This window comes from Ovis aries, chromosome 3, assembly GCF_016772045.2.
Source record: "Ovis aries strain OAR_USU_Benz2616 breed Rambouillet chromosome 3, ARS-UI_Ramb_v3.0, whole genome shotgun sequence".
Taxonomy (NCBI): Eukaryota; Metazoa; Chordata; class Mammalia; order Artiodactyla; family Bovidae; genus Ovis; species Ovis aries.
Window position 1 is genome coordinate 31896144 of NC_056056.1, and position 19992 is coordinate 31916135.

General features: G+C 39.6%; 1 protein-coding gene across 31 annotated transcripts in view; it reads right to left on the reverse strand.

Moving 5' to 3' along the window:
• ITSN2 (intersectin 2) overlaps positions 1–19992 on the reverse strand; it is a 124440-nt gene that overhangs the window by 82492 nt on the left and 21956 nt on the right. For all 31 annotated transcript variants that reach the window (XM_060411905.1, XM_060411913.1, XM_060411896.1 and 28 more), the window contains 2 exons: positions 12609–12672; positions 2408–2500 (listed from right to left, as the gene is read on the reverse strand). In XM_060411905.1, the coding sequence (XP_060267888.1) occupies positions 2408–2500; positions 12609–12639 (124 nt within the window). In that variant the 5' untranslated portion in view covers positions 12640–12672. The remainder of the gene's footprint in view (positions 1–2407; positions 2501–12608; positions 12673–19992) is intronic.

Consider the following 19992-nt stretch of genomic DNA (forward strand, 5'->3'; position numbering starts at 1 on the left):
TGTAAGCAGGGTAATCAAATCCCTACCAGGAAACAAGTTAAGGTAGTTATTATTACAGAAGAACAAATATCATTACACTGTAATGGTTGACCCAGATCATCACGATGGTGTGATCACTCACCTACAGCCAGACATCCTGGAATATGAAGTAAGGGGGCCTTAGAAAGCATCACTACAAACAAAGCTAGTGGAGGTGATAGAATTCCAGTCGAGCTATTTCAAATCCTGAAAGATGATGCTGTGAAAGTGCTGCACTCAATATGCCAGCAAATTTGGAAAACTCAGCAGTGGCCACAGGACTGGAAAAGGTCAGTTCTCATTCCAATCCCAAAGAAAAGCAAAGCCAAAGAATGCTCAAACTACCGCACAATTGCACTCATCTCACACGCTAGTAAAGTAATGCTCAAAATTCTCTAAACCAGGCTTCAGCAATACATAAACTGTGAACTTCCAGATGTTCAAGCTGGTTTTAGAAAAGGCAGAGAAACCAGAGATCAAATTGCCAACATCTGCTGGATCATTGAAAAAGCAAAAGAGTTCCAGAAAACTATCTATTCTGCTTTATTGGCTATGCCAAAGCCTTTGACTGTGGATCACAATCAACTGTGGAAAATTCTGAAAGAGATGGGAATACCAGACCACCTGACCTGCCTCTTGAGAAACCTGTATGCAGGTCAGGAGGCAACAGTTAGAACTGGACATGGAACAACAGACTGGTTCCAAACAGGAAAAGGAGTACGTCAAGGCTGTATATTGTCACCCTGCTTATTTAACTTATATGCAGAGTACATCATGAGAAACGCTGGGCTGGATGAAGCACAAGCTGGAATCAAGGTTGCTGGCAGAAATATCAATAACCTCAGATATGCAGATGATACCACCCTTATGGCAGAAAGTGAAGAACTAAAGAGACTCTTAATGAAAGTGAAAGAGGAGAGTGAAAAAGTTGGCTTAAAGCTCAACATTCAGAAAACTAAGATCATGGCATCTGGTCCCATCACTTCATGGGAAATAGATGGGGAAACAGTGGCTGACGTTATTTTTTTGGCCTCCAAAATCACTGCAGATGGTGACTGCAGCCATGAAATTAAAAGATGCTTACCCCTTGGAAGAAAAGTTATGACAAACCTAGACAGCATATTAAAAAGCAGAGACATTACTTTGACAACAAAGGTCTGTCTAGCCAAGGCTATGGCTTTTCCAGTGGTCATGTATGGATGTGAGAGTTGGACTACAAAGAAAGCAGAGCGCCAAAGAATTGATGCTTTTGAACTGTGGTGTTGGAGAAGACTCTTGGGAGGCCCTTGGACTGCAAGGAGATCCAACCAGTGCATCCTAAAGGAACTCTATCCTGGATGTTCACTGGAAGGACTGATGTTGAAGCTGAAACTCCAATATTTTGGCCACCTGATGCGAAGAGCCAACTCATTTGAAAAGACCCTGATGCTGGGAAACATTGAAAGCAGGAGGAGAAAGGGACAACAGAGGATGAGATGGTTAGATGGCATCACCGACTCAATGGACATGAGTTTGGGTAAACTCCAAGAGTTGGTGATGGACAGGGAGGCCTGGTGTGCTACGGTTCATGGGGTTGCAAAGAGTTGGACACGACTGAGCAACTGAACTGAACTGATAATTGTTGAGAGGATGTATTCCAAAGTCAGACCTAAAGGTTTCCAAGCCCTGGTATTGTTCAGTTGCTAAGTTGTGTCTGACTCTTGGTGATTTGATGGACTATAATACACCACGCTTCTCTGTCCTCCACTATTTTGGGGAGTTTGCTCAAACTCATGTCCATTGAGTTGGTGATGCTATCTAACCATCTCATCCTCTGCCTCCCTCTTCCTTTGCCTTCAGTCTTTCCCAGCATCAGGGTCTTTTCCAATAAGTCTGTTCTTTGCATTAGTTGGCCAAAGTACTGGAGCTTCAGCTTCAGCTTCAGCATCCGTCCTTCCAATGAATATTCAGGGTTAATTTCCTTTATGATTGACTGGTTTGATCTCTTTGTTGTCCAAGGAACTATCAAGAATCTTCTCCAGCACCACAATTCAACAGTATCAGTCTTTGGAGCTCAGCTTTCTTTATGGTCTCTCAGATCCATACATGACCACACTCAGTCGTGTCCATCTCTTTGCTGACCCCGTGGACTGTAGCCTGCCAGGCTCCTCTGTCCATGGAATTCTCAAGGCAAGAACACTGGAATGGGTAGCCATTCCCTTCTCCAGGGGATCCTCCCGACCCAGGGGTCGAACCCAGGTCTCCTCCATCGCAGGCAGATTCTTTACATTCTGAGCCACCATGGAACTTATCATTAAATAGTACAAATTGGTGGCAGTCAAATTAAAACTAATTATAAGATATTTCATGAAAAGGAGCATAAAATCACAAATAAAATAAGAACACAAACCTGTTATATAACCTCCCGAAGGTTTGAGGTTATCAAACTGCTTGTCATGCTTAGTCCGTTCTTCAGAGGTAATAGCCCACATGTTTGGCCCTCCTGAAACATAAATGAAAGACAAAGATATTATACTGCATATATGAGAATGCTTAAATACAATTCCAGAATGTAAACATGAATCACAAATGCTCCTTTATTGACAGTCCTAATACTGGAGTGACACAAAGGAAAAATCTCTATTCATAACCATACCTAGTATGGTCCTGAAGCTTTTCATTCATCACCCAATTAACATCTACTTGAACAACTGCTGTGTACCACTCACTGGAAATGGGCAACAAGCTAAATACTGGAAATAAAAAGATGAATAAAGTATTGTTCCATCCTCAAGGAAGTCTTACTCTAGAAAATGACAACAGTGTTAACCTGTGAGGCATCCTAAGCAGAAACATATATAAAAAGCTGTGCTAATCCTGAGTTAGAAGCATCAGTGTTGAGCTAACAGGAAAGGTAAGACTAAGGCAGAGCCTTGAAGCTTGGCTTGAATTTTGCCATGTGAAGAGGCGGGATAATGCTATTTTACAAAACAAGGTCAGAGCATGAGGAGTCAAGGCATGTTCCAGACACTGCCCTGAGTAGACTGACAGCTAAAGCACCACATGAGTGTGGGAAAGAGGTTAAGAAAGAGGTAGGAAGGACTAGCTTTAAAGGGTCTTAAATAGCATCCTTAGCTGACCTTTACTCTGGAAGTTATGGAGTGTCCTCTGATACACTTTAAAGTAACCTCCTTATTTGAAATCCTTTTAGACTTACAGGAAAGTTGCAAAGATAGTACGGAGCCTGCACCCAATTTCCACTAAGTTAACAATTTACATAACCATAGTATATTTGTCAAAACACATAAATTAGGACAGGTATACTACTACTAGCTAAACTAAATACCTCCACCAGCAGGGCTAGCTGGTAAACCCCAACAAATTAGACTCTGGGCACTGGAAACAGCACAAATCTTTTTTACTGAAGATTCTGCCGAGTGGAAGCTTTGGCAAAGGGAAGTAGCCTACTCTGGGTCTGAATGCTTGACCTATGCAGGCCCAGTGACTCTCTGGCCTGATAGTCCCATTTAGGGGTGGGTCAAACAAACGCCACAACTAACAAGGTGAGAAGGACCCTCAGAAGCCTTGCTTGTCAAACAGAAATGGTATGTTCAAGAACAGAAGACAGCCTGGCCCCAAAGGCCTTTGAGCTTCACATGAAAAAGTGGAAGCGAATTCGCTAAGCGGAAACTTTACTGGATCAGTGAAAGTCCCTGAAATGCCGCAGCCTAGTTCACTTAGGGGTCACAGCAGCTGGAGTTCTGACAGCGCCCACTGGGCTGCCATCACTCTTCAGCCTCAACGCTAAGCAGAACCAAAGCGAGACACATTTTCTTCAGTGGACAGAACTCAGATTCTTGGAACGCTGCCAATGGCCCAGCTGTTTGATTTGCCACCTGGAAAATTACAACTGACAGATTAAAGATAACCTCTTTAGGGCTGCAAGATGGAAACAAATTTTAATTGCTAATTGAATAGTCTGGGTCACTACGGATGGCAAGGGCCCATACTCTAACTTAGACTGAAATCAAGATTCTGATGGAAGTCTGACTCTGTTTCTGAGGCAGAGGATACCAATGCATGCCAGACTTAAGGATTCCTGTCTGGGGAGGGGGTCTCATTACACAGGGCATTGCTCTCTTTTTGGCTCTCGGCAGATGGACTACATCAAACTTTTGATTGCCCTCTAGGGTTACTGGTGGTTCTTCAAACTGTTGACACTTTCTAGGTTACCAATCAGCCTGCTATGTCCATACTAGCATGGCCCTTAAAACAAACCTGTGTCATGATTTTAGCTCTCTGGTCTATCAGTACTCTGATGTTAATGAATCATTTATCAGAAGAAACTGTTCATAATGCACTGATCAAGGCTGAGTCCACTTTCATAATCTCCTCCTGGTTCACACTCCTTAAAGTAAGATAGTTTGGCCACTGAAAGTGCTGTCCTGAGAAAGGGATCATCGTGTCCCCTGGCTGTTTCCTGGCTAATGATCAGGACTAAAGGGGTTGGGGGAGGGGTCACAGGCGAATACAAGTCTTAATGTGAAAGTTGAGGATTCTACCCTGATGGTTCTTGGACATGATGCATCTCTCTTTCTCCTAGAAACAACTGTGGACAGGCTGTTAGTATATCCTTCAGGTGGCAGCTTGGCTGAATAGGAACCTAAAGCATTCAAAGCTAATTCTGGTTAGGGTTTACAAAAATGCCCCTGTCCCTCTTGCACCTAACCCTTCTGGATCATTAGAAAACAGTGAAGCTAAAGCAAAACAGGACACTTAAATCTTGTGGCAGTGGAGAGCCCCAAGCAGCATTTGGAGAGAATATCTTAGATGCAAGAAGCACCGGAGGTGAGAAGCATGACTTTTTCTCTTTCAGAGCTGGCCGGGGAGTCTTCTTCCCCAAGGAGGATGCCCTGCTGAGGCTCTCCTAAACTGCTGGAAGCACCTTACAATGTAACTGAGCCTGCCATCCCCCACCCACCAGATGGCTTTGACTGATCCACTCTCAGTCTTAGGCAGACCCTGCGCACCTGAGTCCCAGGAGTATGGACTTCTCTGTACACAAAACAAAAATTGAGGACCACGAGGAGGTTGGTACTATATCTGTATCTCACAAAAGGAAATTCTTACAAACCTCATATATCAATATATAACAACTGTCTTTCTCATACTGTGACATGTTCCCTTTACTTGGACTGCCATTCATATAACCCTCTTCCATTTCAAACTTTACCTTTCAAGGTCCAGGGCATGGGTCATTTCTTCCAGGAGGTCTCTGACACCTGCAGATCAAATTAATTGCTTCCTCCTTTAGGTTCTCAAGGGACTTCACCATGCTTCTATAGGGCACTTACAAAGGTTCTGTAATTGTTTTCTATCCATCTGTTCTACCACACAATGAGTCCTTGGAGGACAAAAGCTTTGTGTGTTTATCTTTCTATCCTCAGAGCCAGCAGAGTATTACAGAGCACACACTTAAAATTGACTGAGGAATAAATATCTAAAAAAATTAGGAGTAAACAAAAGTCAGAGAGGCAAGATCATGATTTGGAAAAAGACAAATTCATTTACAAATCTTTCTGGTGTCTATCCTTCACATATAGTTACACTGGCCCTCTGAAGAGGTCTTTAAAGCTATATATTCAAGAAGCACCAACTCACTGGAAAAGACAACAATGCTGGGAAAGATTGAAGGCAAAGGAGAAGGGGACGGCAGAGGATGAGATGAGACAGCATCACCAACTCAAAGGACATGAATTTGAACAAACTCTGGGAGACAGTGGAGAACAGAGGAGCCTGGGGTGCTGCAGTCCATGTGATTGCAAGAGTTGGACATAACTTAGCAACAGAACAACAAAAAATTCAACATGGCTAACAGTCATTTACACTTCACTTCTGATTACCCTTCCAGTTTACTCAGTTTCCACCAATAAGTGAAAGAGGAGAGTGAAAAAGTTGGCTTAAAGCTCAACATTCAGAAAACTAAGATCATGGCATCTGGTCCCTTGGACTGCAAGGAGATCCATTCTAAAGGAGATCAGTCCTGGGTGTTCTTTGGAAGGACTGATGCGAAAGCTAAAACTCCAGTACTTTGGCCACCTCATGTGAAGAGTTGACTCACTGGAAAAGACTCTGATGCTGAGAGGGATTGGGGGCAGGAGGAGAAGGGGACGACCGAGGATGAGATGGCTGGATGGCATCACCAACTCGATGAACAAGTTTGGGTGAACTCCAGGAGTTGGTAATGGACAGGCAGGCCTGGCGTGCTGCAATTCATGGGGTCACAAAGAGTCGGACACGACTGAGCGACTGAACTAAACTGAACCAATAAGAAACCAAGTATCTTTAGGTATGTAAACTCACACGTTTGCTGACTATAGTCCATAAAAATCTGCTTTACAAAGTTGTTTCCTCAGGCTAGCAGGATCTCAGTTTCCCAACCAGGGATTGAACCTGGGCCACCACAGTAAAAGCGCCGAGTTCTAACCACTGGGACACCAGTAAATTCCCTGTTTAATTACAATCTTAAACCTTGTCTTTACGAGAAGATATTTATAGACTAAAAAAAAAAAAACAAAAACAGTCATTTGGGGATAAGAAATATTAGATCAAATCCATCTAGTGTTTAAAATTATACTGGGCACCTATATTTCAGTGATATACACTCCTGGAAACAACTGTATACACTCGTCAAAACACATCAAACTATATAAAAAAGGGTAGGTTATACCTCAATAAATCCAACTTAAACAAAAATATAACACATCAAACACATGCCTGTCACATGATGTGTGCTCAATAAATTAGTTTCCTTACTCAATCCCAGGGCTTCCCTTGTGGCTCAGGTGGTAGAGAATCCGCCTGCAATGTGGGAGACCTGGGTTCAATCCCTGGGCTGGGAAGATCCCCTGGAGAAGGGAAAGTCTACCCACTCCAGTATTCTGGCCTGGAAAATTCCATGGACTGTATAGTCCGTGGGTTGCAAAGAGTTGGACACGACTGAGCGACTTTCACTCACTCAATCCAATCCCAGGGAATGGCATAATTAGGCAGAAGGCAGAGCGTTAAAACCTTTCATAGGCTCTTTTTGTGATAAAGGTATTCTTGCCAGAAAAATACTGAATGTGACACTTTTTAGTCAGAAACCTTAAGACTATTTCAAGTTTGAACAGTCTGGTTGGGGAAGTCTGAGCGGCTCTAACATACTTCAGTGTACATCCCCAGGCAGAGACAGTCTGCTATCCTCGGACTATAGGGAGGTCTGCTGCAGCAGAAGGGCAGTGGTGTCAGTCCCATCACATGGTACTTTCAACTTTCTTTGGTACCTGGCTTCACAGTGGTCAACTCAATCTATCTGATAATGCTTACTGCTTAGTTCCTCATGACTCCAACCAGAAATTTTGATACTTTATATACATTCATGCAACTAACATTTATGGGGCAACAATGGTATAAAGAGGAATAAAATGAATGCATTAAATGAGCTCGGAGACTTTCTAATACTCAGAGGGGCTCCACAAGCCAAGAGAGTCATACACAACAATCATGATTAAATACTGTCATGATTAATGTTACTAACAGAATAAAAATATTCTAAGTCAAATGAGAAGGAATAAATTTTAAGTAGTATTCAAATAATATTCAAATCTGGACACTAAAGCTATGAAATACATATAATTCAAAGCCAATTTTGAAATAGTTGATCCAATTCTGGCTTTCTTATTTAGAATATATATACTAAAATAACCTTCTAAAGAGTCAACAGCTTATTACTTTGAACTTCAAGTAAAGCATATCTTAATCTATATTTATTCATAAGTGTTACAGAAAGGCAGGAAAATCTAAGTTTTGAAGTTGATGTTTCCAATTATTTCCTTAAAACCTAAAACCTTTTACACTCTCTGATGATTACTTTAGAAATATATTAAAATTCTATCCAATTCCCCCAACTCATCACTAAATTGAGAAAGTGGTATTTTCATAAAGATTTCTGTTGCTTAGTCTCATCTACTGGCTCTGACAAATGTATTCTTATAGTCTATGTAGAAGGAAAAACACACGTTTACAGAACATCAGCCATATGCTAGACCTCATGCAGTAAGTAGTGTCATTCCTGTTTTACATCTATGTACACCCTGCTTATTTAACTTATATGCAGAGTACATCATGAGAAACACTGGGCTGGAAGAAACACAAGCTGGAATCAAGATTGCCAGGAGAAATATCAATAACCTCAGATATGCAGATGACACTACCCTTATGGCAGAAAGTGAAGAGGAACTAAAAAGCCTCTTGATGAAAGTGAAAGAGGAGAGTGAAAACGTTGGCTTAAAGCTCAACATTCAGAAAACTAAGATCATGGCATCTGGTCCCATCACTTCATGGGAAATAGATGGGAAACAGTGGAAACAGTGTCAGACTTTATTGTTTTGGGCTCCAAAATCATTGCAGATGGTGACTGCAGCCATGAAATTAAAAGACGCTTACTCCTTGGAAGGAAAGTTATGACAAACCTAGACAGCATGTTGAAAAGCAGAGACATTACTTTGCCAACAAAGGTCCATCTAGTCAAGGCTATGGTTTTTCCAGTGGTCATGTATGGATATGAGAGTTGGACTGTGAAGAACGCTGAGCGCCGAAGAATTGATGCTTTTGAATTGTGGTGTTGGAGAAGACTTTGAGAGTCCCTTGGACTGCAAGGAGATCCAACCAGTCCATTCTAAAGGAGATCAGTCCTGGGTGTTCTTTGGAAGGACTGATGCTAAAGCTGAAAATCCAGTACTTGGCCACTTCATGTGAAGAGTTGACTCATTGGAAAAGACTGTGATGCTGGGAGGGATTGGGGGCAGGAGGAGAAGGGGACGACCGAGGATGAGATGGCTGGATGGCATTACTGACTCGATGTACGTGAGTTTGAGTGAACTCCGGGAGTTGGTGATGGACAGGGAGGCCTGGCGTACTGCAATTCATGGGGTCGCAAAGAGTCAGACACGACTGAGCAACTGAACTGAAACATACATATGTGTATGTACACATACACACATAAATAAGTCCCACGTGTTTAAGCCACATAGCTGGGTAGTGGCAGAGCAATATTCTAATACACAGTTCTGAGCATACATGATTCAGATACGTTACATCCCACCTGTACAGTGTAAAAATTAAATGATATCAGAAACAGTCTTCATTGGTATATTTGTTCATTTCAAAATAATAATCAAATGATATACACTGATCCAGTACTAAGTTAAATCTCTAAAACACAACTGGAATACTGGTCTAGATAGAACAAAAGCCTAACTGTAGGGACTTGAGTAATAAATGCTTGGGTTGTTACATATGCAGTTCAACACTACAGCTGATCCTACAGGTCCAATGTTCAACAAAAATTTCTTAATTACAGAAAGAGTAAAGAGCTCTAAAATTCTAAAAGGTAATAAAATAAAAGTTTCTAAAAATAAAAATGGTATTTTTTCCCTCCTAAATTACTAGCTGTTTCTTTTCTCTCCTTCTTCCTTTTCTCTTCCGTCTTCCCTGGTGGCTCAGACAGTAAGGCATCTGCCTACAATGCGGAGAGCTGGGTTCGATCCCTGGGTTGGGATGATCCCCTGGAGAAGGAAATGGCAACCCACTCCAGTACTCTTGCCTGGAAAATCCCATGGCTGGAGGAGCCTGGTAGGCTACAGACCATGGGGTCCAAAGAGTCGGACACGACTGAGCAACTTCACTTTCTCTCTTCCAGGTTTTAGATGGAACCACTGTCTTGGGCTCCAGAATTTCATACTCACATAACCAGCCTTTAGTACCTCCACAGTTTTGAGGTTGAAACAAGCCACGACACACTATGATACCAACTGGCAGCAACATGTATCCAAAGTGGCCTCTTGCCTATCACTTACGGCTCATGTATCATGCTCTCTGTATTTATAATTTCATTAAATTTCTGAAAAGCAGAAAACAAACCTATCCTGACTAAAATGGTTTTGGCAAGGATGATTCTGCTCATGCAGAAGACACCAGAAATAAAGTTTAAGTGGTAAAAATATGATGCAATGATCTTTTAGTTCTGTAAGCAAATGGTGAGCACACAAAGAAAGAATACCCTTTCAACAGGGCTTTCTGAGATGTATCTGCACTGTCCAATACAGTAGCCACTGGCCAAGCACATGTGGTTCTGAGCACACTTGGCTGTGTGACTGAAGAACTGAATTTTTTAAATTTTACTTAATTATTATTAATTTAAATAGTTAAATGTACTTAATGGCTACTGTATTAGACAATACAGCTCTAAGAACCAAAAATGTCTTAAAAGTCTGTGGTTAGTCTCAGGATGATAAAGTAGACATGGCAAAATTTGAGGACTGTGTCAGAAATATTTAGACAAACAGCTTGGTCCAGGGAGGGCAGTTAGAGACAAGTTCCAATAGTACTGGGCATCAAAAAGGTCTAACTCAATCTATAACTGAGAATGTACTGAAGGAGCAAACACTGCTCTTGAAGGTTTGTACTATACATGGATGCTTCTTTCAGTAAGATTTTAAACCCTGAACTGGACTCAGATATATATAAGATTATCTTCAATCTTCAGTTACTTTATAAAGTAAGTAGGAAGGGTACTACAGTCTGCATTAGCTATCATCTCTTCAGAAGTTTAAAAAATTACTATCTTTATTCTTATATACTATTCCTAAATTGGAGAAGGAAACGGCAATCCACTCCTATTTTCTTGCCTGGATAATCCCTTGGACAGAGGAGAATGTCCAAGGGTCACAAAGAGTCGGACACGACTTGAGCATTCCTAAATTAATTGTCCAACATTTTAGACAATTATTCAAATAATCTCTTTTTGTTGCTATTATTGAACATATTGTTTGTTTCCAATATTTTACATATAATGGAATAAGCTACAAAGTGATCTGTAAATGTTCAGAGAATGGAAAAAAAAATGAAGAAAGACCAAGTCTACAATGATTTCTACTATGCTTCTTTTGTTTATAAGCCTGCTTAACACGTAGATTGAAGTTTATAACTGAACAATGTATTTACAGCAAACTCCTTAGTATGTGGCATAGAAATTCTCAGATCTGAGTAGAGCACATTATTACCACAATTATTACCCTCATTCTAAACTTACATTTAATACTCATTAAGGAAAAAAAATTCATTTTAAGAAATAGTCCATGGCATCAAATAATCTTTATAATCTCAGACCATTTCCAGAGAAGGAGCAATGCTCACATCTGAAAAGGCAAAAAACAAAACAACAAAACCCTTATCTCAAGTCCATCCTTAAATGATAGCGTCCTGCTGCTGCTGAGTCGCTTCAGTCATGTGCGACTCTTTGTGACCCCACAGACAGCAGCCCACCAGGCTCCCCCGTCCCTGGGATTCTCCAGGCAAGAACACTGGAGTGGGTTGCCATTTCCTTCTCCAGTGCATGAAAGTGAAAAGTGAAAGTGAAGTCGCTCAGTCGTGTCCGACTCTTTGCGACCCCATGGACTGCAGCCCACCAGGCTCCTCCATCCATGGGATTTTCCAGGCAAGAGTGCTGGAGTGGGGTGCCATTGCCTTCTCCGATAGCATCCTACCACATATTAAAACTTATTTTTACTTTTATGAAAATATTCATTTTTCTAAAACTTTTCTAATGTCACAAGATCAATCCTGAGTCTTAAAACTTAAGATACACAACATATATTTTCTTTATTAACAATGTACTGATTTGGCCCTATGATTGAAAACATTAAAAAAAAAGGAATTGATCAATTTATAACATTAACACAATCCTATGTGAAGGCTGTGGAATTATTAGTGATTTTTCCCTCTTTTTTCCCCTAGTATTCTTTTCAATTACAGTTTTCAGTTCAAGTGTTAAAAGAATTATTGACTGGACTCTTTATTTCCTTATATTTATAATTAGCTAATAAAATCTACCTCATAATTAAGAACTCAGCATCTCTGATTACCTTAGTAATTTTAAAACATAATGCATTTTTTCAATTATAAATGATATACACAGTAAAAAATACCTATTAAAGATGGGTAATATATATCTGAGAAACAAAACTTGAATCAGAAAAAAAACTTTAAAAACTTTTTATTACTGAAATAACCTAAACATGTCCTCTAAAATGTTTCCTATTAAGTAACTGTGTGTATAGGTATATACATAACCCTTTATAAAAGGGAAAACAAACTAATTTTATGTGTATATTAATAAATGAATCTTTACTGGTTTAATCAGTTTACAATCATCTCATGCTATCAAAAACATCTTTAATATTCTCCACTTAAGGCACTATGCTTTCCGTCTTCCAGTTTTATGCTTTAAACACAATGGATGTTTAGGTTACTCTTAACTGCTCAAAGGCAAGCACACACTCCAGATGATACTACAGACCATGCTTATGTTGAGCTTTGGGATTTACTGCATAATATTCTAATAGAAGACACACACAGTGTTTTGATATAAACTATCTAAATTCTTTCAACAAGAATACTTGAAATTTTGCATTTATAAATTTAAGGGAAAATATCTAAATGAATATTTTATAACTTCTACCTAAAATCTCATAACCACTTTATCTCACCACAAGCATGAAACTACTTACCATTCATTGCTGTGGGAAACTGAGCCATCATGGTTCTGAATTTTCCTTGCTAATGCTCAGCCATCTGCAACATGAAAACATGGTGCCATGAATAATACAGCAAGGGCAGATCGCAGCTTAGTGCACCCGTTAAGCACCAGGAATGCCTGGCCCCTTGAGCTCACACTTCCAACAGAAAACAGTGCAGAGCTTCGGCTGCTGCTGAACAGGCAGAATTTACAGCTGGGGAAGAGCAGAAGATTTTGTTGGGTAACGGTGCTGCCTTTAAAATAAAACCATTTAACAGAAAAACTGTCACATTTAATGGTAAATACTGAATAAAGAACCTTTGGCATAAACCAATTTTGTAGAAACTAATTTGTCAAAGAGGAGGGTTGCTACAACCAGCCAAGAATTTATTCCAGAGAAATCAACTCTATAAATTAAGTGTACAGTAACATGGGAAGTCATAATATTCTTTTCCTTCAAAACAAACAAACAAACAAAAAAACCTCGAGCAAGAAAAATATCCAAATGTAGCATAGCTGTTTAATTCAGTTCTACAGGTTTATAAAAATGGACTAAAAGTAACTATTAAAACATGTTATGTTTATTTGTACATAATAAATGTACTAAGGAAATATTCTGCATTAGGAAGAAAAGGGAATTTGGAAATTAACAGCTCTGGGTCCAAATCCCAACTTTATTTTCCTAGCTGTGATCACAGAAGAGTTATTTAATCTTACAGAGTCTCAGATTTCTCATCTGTAAAAATAATTGGCATGAGTTTTTATTTTTTTAAGTATTAAATGTAACCCAGTACACTGCCTGACACATTGTGGGTGTTTTTAAAATGACTTAAAAATGGTTTCCTGGGTGTCCAGGAAGGAAGAATACGATATAACTTTGAATCCTGAATTCATCATACTATTACAAATAAATTCAAAATTTATTCCAGGAAATCTTGAGGGTAGGACCAATTAGGGAGATTGAAGACCTAGCAAATTCATAGTAATGCACTTAATTAAAACCATGGTTTATAACACTGTAGGAAAATACTACTTTATTAAAAGACTGCTCAGTAACTCATCTATTTACCCAAATCATTCAAATATTAGTATTTTTAGAAGCCGGAGAAAAAATGTTTGCACAAGCCATCTGAATAAAGAAGGCATAAAGAGGTGTGCATCGTGGTGGAAGGTGCCCTGAGAGGAGCTGGCTGACTAGCTGCCAAGAAGTGTTACAAGGCATCATATCCCAGTGAATGCACAGTGCTCAAGGGGAAGATGACGGTACCTGTATAACCACCAAAGTCAGTCACACTAACAAAACAATGGTATATAAAATCCAGTTTATTAATATGCAGTGAGTTTTAGTCTTCCGACTCCTAACTTTTCTGTATGTTGCCACGATATACCACCCTCCCTCTCAGAGTGCACACTCTTTCTCTAGATGCTAGCAGGCTTCACTGCAATGGAATTTGGAACCTTTTACCACACTTAAGACTTCACCTGTCACTACAATCTTTTTAGGTAGGAGAAAATTTTACTCATGCACAAGTTGGTTTTCTTCCCTCTTTTCTCAAAGGTAAGGTGAACTCTACGTTTGGAGTTGCAGAAAAAGATTATCTAAACTGTGGTGAGGTGATCAAGAACTCCTAGAGGAGGTACTGTGTTGAGCTTCACAGGTGAGTAAGAATTAGTTATAGCTGTAAAGTTAAGAATTTTGGACTTGAACCTATGACTGACAAGTCTTAAAAGGTTTAAGGAGGGATAGAGCTGAAGAAAGCTGAGCGCTGAAGAACTGATGCTTTTGAACTGTGGTGTTAGAGAAGACTTTTGAGAGTCCCTTGGACTGCAAGGAGATCCAACCAGTCCATTCTAAAGGAGATCAGTCCTGAGTGATCTTTGGAAGGAATGATGCTAAAGCTGAAACTCCAGTACTTTGGCCACCTCATGTGAAGAGTTGATTCACTGGAAAAGACTCTGATGCTGGGAGGGGTTGGGGGCAGGAGGAGAAGGGGACGACCAAGGATGAGATGGCTGGATGGCATCACCGACTCGATGAACGTTGAGTCTGAGTGAACTCCGGTAGTTGGTGATGGACAGGGAGGCCTGGCGTGCTGCGATTCATGGGGTCGCAAAGAGTCGGGCACGACTGAGTGACTGAACTGAACTGAACTGAGAGTCCTATTTCACGTAGACAGTCAATTGTGAAGAAAAGGCCACACCTGGCACAGGGAGCTCAGTTAGACTATCTGGCACAGGGAAGAGTGACATCTGGCACCTGATCCAGAACCCTGGCAGCAGGAAGAGAGGGGAAGGGAGGAGAGGGAATGAACTGGAGGAACAACGAAGTGTTCACAATAGGTAGGACTTCTATGAGATATGAGACCATGGACTCCCAGAATTATGGTTTGTGACTGGATGAAGCGTGGTGTCAGGAGCTAAATAAAGTCAACACAGAAGGAAGTTTCATAAATCAAGTTTTGACTACAACATCTCCAAATATAGAAATTCTACAAACACGTAGAACACTTTCACTTCCCCAATTTTAAATTATCACAAGTAACGTTAAACCAAAATAAGCCAAATCTTGCAAAGAAACTACTGACAGATACGCAGTAGCTAGAGCCCCTACTTTTATTAAGTCTCTGTGAGAAAAATTTTATATGCGGCAGAAATCCTCCAAAAGCATTACCTACGATGTATTTTTTAACTGTATAAAAATGTGTGCATTACCAAAGACAGCTTGAAGGAAAAGCACAGGCTTACAAAAGACAAATAAGGTATAGGATCCCATAGCCACAAAGCCTTAATCAATTAGATCTAGGTGTAAAAGTTTATAGATCATCTATCTAGGATGTCTGGTGAGTCATCATGTACTCTGAATATAACAGATGCTCAATAATCACAAGTATAATCCTGAAATAAAACCAAAAAGTGAATCAAATAATGTGAAGGGCAAGGAAGGCAGGCAAATCCCCTTTGGGAAACAAAAGGTACTGGTATTACAGAATATTCTTCACCTGGTACATGGGGGTTAACCACCTGTGCATACAGGTATCACATTATTATATGTATGTATGTAACATCTGATTGACTCTGGTAACATCTGAATAGAGTAGCATCATTTGTTGGAACCAATAAGCTTTTTTTTTAACTTTATATATGCTATATTCAGGAATTTTAATACAAAATATCATGTTTGCCCAACTATATATGGATTGTTCAGATGACATCTTTTTAAATTAGATATGTGCGTATATATATTTCAGATTTTCTGTTAATAGTTTATTATAAGATATTGAACATATATACACTAAATCCTTGCTGCTTATCTATTTTATGTATAGCAGTTTGTATCTATTAATCCCATACTCCTGATTTATCCCTACCTCCTCCATTTCCACTTTGGTAACTGAAAGTTTGCTTTCTGTGTCTGTGAGTCTATTTGTTTTGTATATAGATTCATTTGTGTTATTTTTTTTAGATTCCACATATAAGTGATATCATACAGTGTTTGCCTTTCTCTGCCTGACTGACTTCACTTATTATAATATTCTCTAGGTCCATCCATAGAATTATTAAACTTTTAAAGCCTACTATTTCATATTTGTTAGGTTTATACTAATTCTCTCTGACCTGCTATAGAATAATTACTTCATAATCTATATTTGAAGAGAAATAGTACTTGAAACTTTGAAAAATGCAACAAATACATTTGATTTTTTTATCTTGTGTACACTTTTATTTTTAATTATTTTACAATATTGTATTGGTTTTGCATACATTGACTTGAATCCACCACGAATGTACATGTGTTCCCCATCCTGAACCCCCCCTCCCACCTCCCTCCCCATCCTCCCCCTCTGGGTCACCCCAGTGCACCAGCCCCAAGCACCCTGTATCATGCATCAAACCTGGACTGACAATCCATTTCACATGTGATATTTCACACGTTTCAAAACCATTCTCCCATATCATCCCGCCCTTGCCCTCTCCCACAGAGTCCAAAAGACTGTTCAATACATCTGTGTGTCTTTGCTGTCTTGCATACAGGGTTATTGTTACCTTCTTTCTAAATTCCATACATATGCATTAGTATACTATATTGGTGTTTTTCTTTCTGGCTTACTTCACTCTGTATAATAGGCTCCAGTTTCATCCACCTCATTAGAACTGATTCAAATATATTCTTCTTAATGGCCAAGTAATATTCCATTGTGTATATGTACCACAGCTTTCTTATCCATTCGTCTGCTGATGGACATCTAGGTTGCTTCCATGTCCTGGCTATTATAAACAGTGCTGTGATGAACACTGCGGTACACATGACTTTCGATTCTGGTTTCCTCAGTGTGTATGCCCAGCAGTGGGATTGCAGTTCTATTTGCAGTTTTTAAGGAATCTCCACACTGTTCTCCATAGTGGCTATACTAGTTTGCGTTCCCACTAACAGTGTAAGAGGGTTCCCTTTTCTCCACACCCTCTCCAGCATTTATAAAAAATCAACAGTTTTACTTTATGTAATCATAAGTTACCATTTACTAAATGCTTACCACAAATTCAGTACACTTTATTATCTATTTGTCATGCTCAATATTCATTGAGAATCTAAAATATTTCAGGTTCTGTACAAGGAGCTTCACACATAGGAGTTTCTTTACTAGTTGCCAGCCAGCCAAAGCTAGGCACCTTTGATAATACTGGCAAACCTCACAACATCCCTGCAGGACAGATGATACTGTGCCCATTTCACACATGAAGAAACGAGACGATTAAATTACTTGCCAAAATTCAGTTCTGTGATGAAGCCAGTAAGTGATGAAACCTGTTTAGTTCTAAAGTCCATGAACTTTCCGTGGACTTTATCTGCCTTCTCCTCTCTTAAATGGGTATAATAATTAATGCTGGGTGGGTCACAGGTTCTTGTGTACCAGATCAACTCATTCTTGCTACATTTATAATAAAAGAAAGAAGAAAAACAAGCCAGCCAGAGATGCCTTCTAACACTCAGGCCTACATCAACCCCATGCATAAATTAGGGAATGCTAATTATTTCTTCCCTCTTGGTATAACCCTTGGAGAGGAAGAAAGGGTGATCAGCATCTCCCCAGTTACAGGCTTGATGTCTGCTTCGGGCATGTATGACTGAAGTCAGCATCCAATAAACATCACTCTCTACTCTTCAAAATGGATAACATATAATGATAGGCAATCTTGGCAGTTTGCATCTATCACATAATTTGAACACTGTGTTAATTATCAATGGTTTTAGAATATTTACATGGAGATTTTCCTGCTCATTGTTTCTTTTTCAGAAACCAAGAAAATGTGTAGCAGATAACAGACATAATGCAAAAACCACTGCTTCACTTTAACATAATTCAAACACCATTTGGAGTATGTGGGAAATATATATTCATACTAAGGCAGAGAAAAGCAGAAATACTTGAATAGGAGTAGGCAATCCATCTTCTTCAAAGGGTCAATAAGACACAGAAGGAAAAAGAATTATAGCCATTATAAGTAAAAAGTAGTTCAATTAAGGTTGGATTTGTTTAGAAGCACAGAATTATAGAAGGAAACAATTACAGTAATTAGTGTAAAACCCTCAATTTTCAAGATGGAAAAACGAAAAGACTTCTATGAGCTCATATAGCTAGTCAGTAGCAAAACTGGTCCCAGACAGCACATTTCTTAAGTCCAGTGCTTTGTTTTTAAGCATCCCAATTTGCCTCATCCTATCACCTCAGATACTTTCTAGTTCTACAGATTCCCAGGCCTATCCCTGGCAAACTGTGACTTAGTAAGTGGGTCATTACATGAATCAGGGCATGAACCTCCTAAAATGGTCTTCCTGCCTTCCACAGAACTACCAGTTCCTCCTCGCCCCCGCCCCACACCCCCCACCCGCCGCGACAATAAACAAAATGCCCTTCTCCTGCTTAAACTCCCCTACTGATTACAAGTCCAAATTTCATAGTACAAAATATGGCACCCTTCAAAATCCCACCCCAATCTACTTTATCACATTCACTGCTAGACAGGTCCCCTAGATTCAGATGTCCTAACTATACCAACCTTTCCTTTATCAGAGGGGCTTTTTTCACTCTCCTATTCCTCTGTAAAAAGCTGTTCCCCTCTGTGACATTCACCACACTTTCTTCTCATTCTTCAACCCCCAACTCGTATGTCACCTCTTCTTTGGAAGATTTCTGTCCTCTCAGGCAGTCAGTCATCATCTCTTAGGTATGCTCATAACACCTGTTCATCCCACGGTAACTTTACTTATCATACTGTATCCCAATTTCACGTTTGCCTGTTTCAATTGTTCGGGACGGAGAATTTTTTTTATTTACCTCTATGCCTACTGCCTAAACCAGATCTCCCAGAGAAAATGTTCAATAACTATTTGCTAAACAAATAAGCTGCGTAAATGAATAAGATGATTGAGATATGGAAAAAAATAAAAAAGCAAGGGAGGCATGGAGAAGAGTAATACTGAATTGAAAACATATACAGAAGAGAAACTGGTAAGAAAGCAGAGGAGGTTTCAAACTACTTCCCTGAAACCCTACAGGCATCAGAGCTATGGATCTTAGACAAAACTATCCTTTGTAATATGGACCTTCTGCAATTTTTTTTCTTCTTGTAAGTACACTTTTAGAGATAAAGGTTTACTTCCCATTGAATTCTAACGGCTTTTTATTGGAATGAAGAGAAAGCCTTGGGTTTCTCAACTATACTTTGAATCATGCCGATTAGTATAGATTTGACTGAAGGTCTGACATTCAAAAGCAAGATCATCAAGCTCCTGAAGGCACATCATATAATCTTTCTCCAGTGCCTGCTCCACTTCACATGCTACATACATAAAAGGGAACTCTCTAAACTTGCTGATTAGTTGGGGAAAATGTTCTTTCCACATCTGATTTGCAAGGATATCAAGGTCAGTTCCATGCAAGAATGATTAGAGCAAAATACTGACTTCTTTATAGTTCCTGCAGTAAGATTAAATTTATAGGGTGTATATATATATTCTCCACACCTGTTCCCCATCTACTCATTCATTCTTTCTTTCATCCATTTATTTATTCATTCAAGTATGAACAATGAACTATAATAAAAGGATATGAAGAATGCTATGAGAATCAAGAAGATAGAACACTACTTGGGAGGTAAATCAAAGTGCCGTACATACCACAAGGAAAGCAATTTTTATATAAGAATTATCTAGGGGACTCCTTGGCAGTCCAGTGGTTAGAATTCCAGGCTTTCACTGCTGAGATCCTGGATTCAATCCCTGGTCAGGTAACTTCAAGCCGCACAGTGCAGCCAAAACACACACACACACACACACGCACGCACGCATGCACAGACACACACACACATAGACAGAC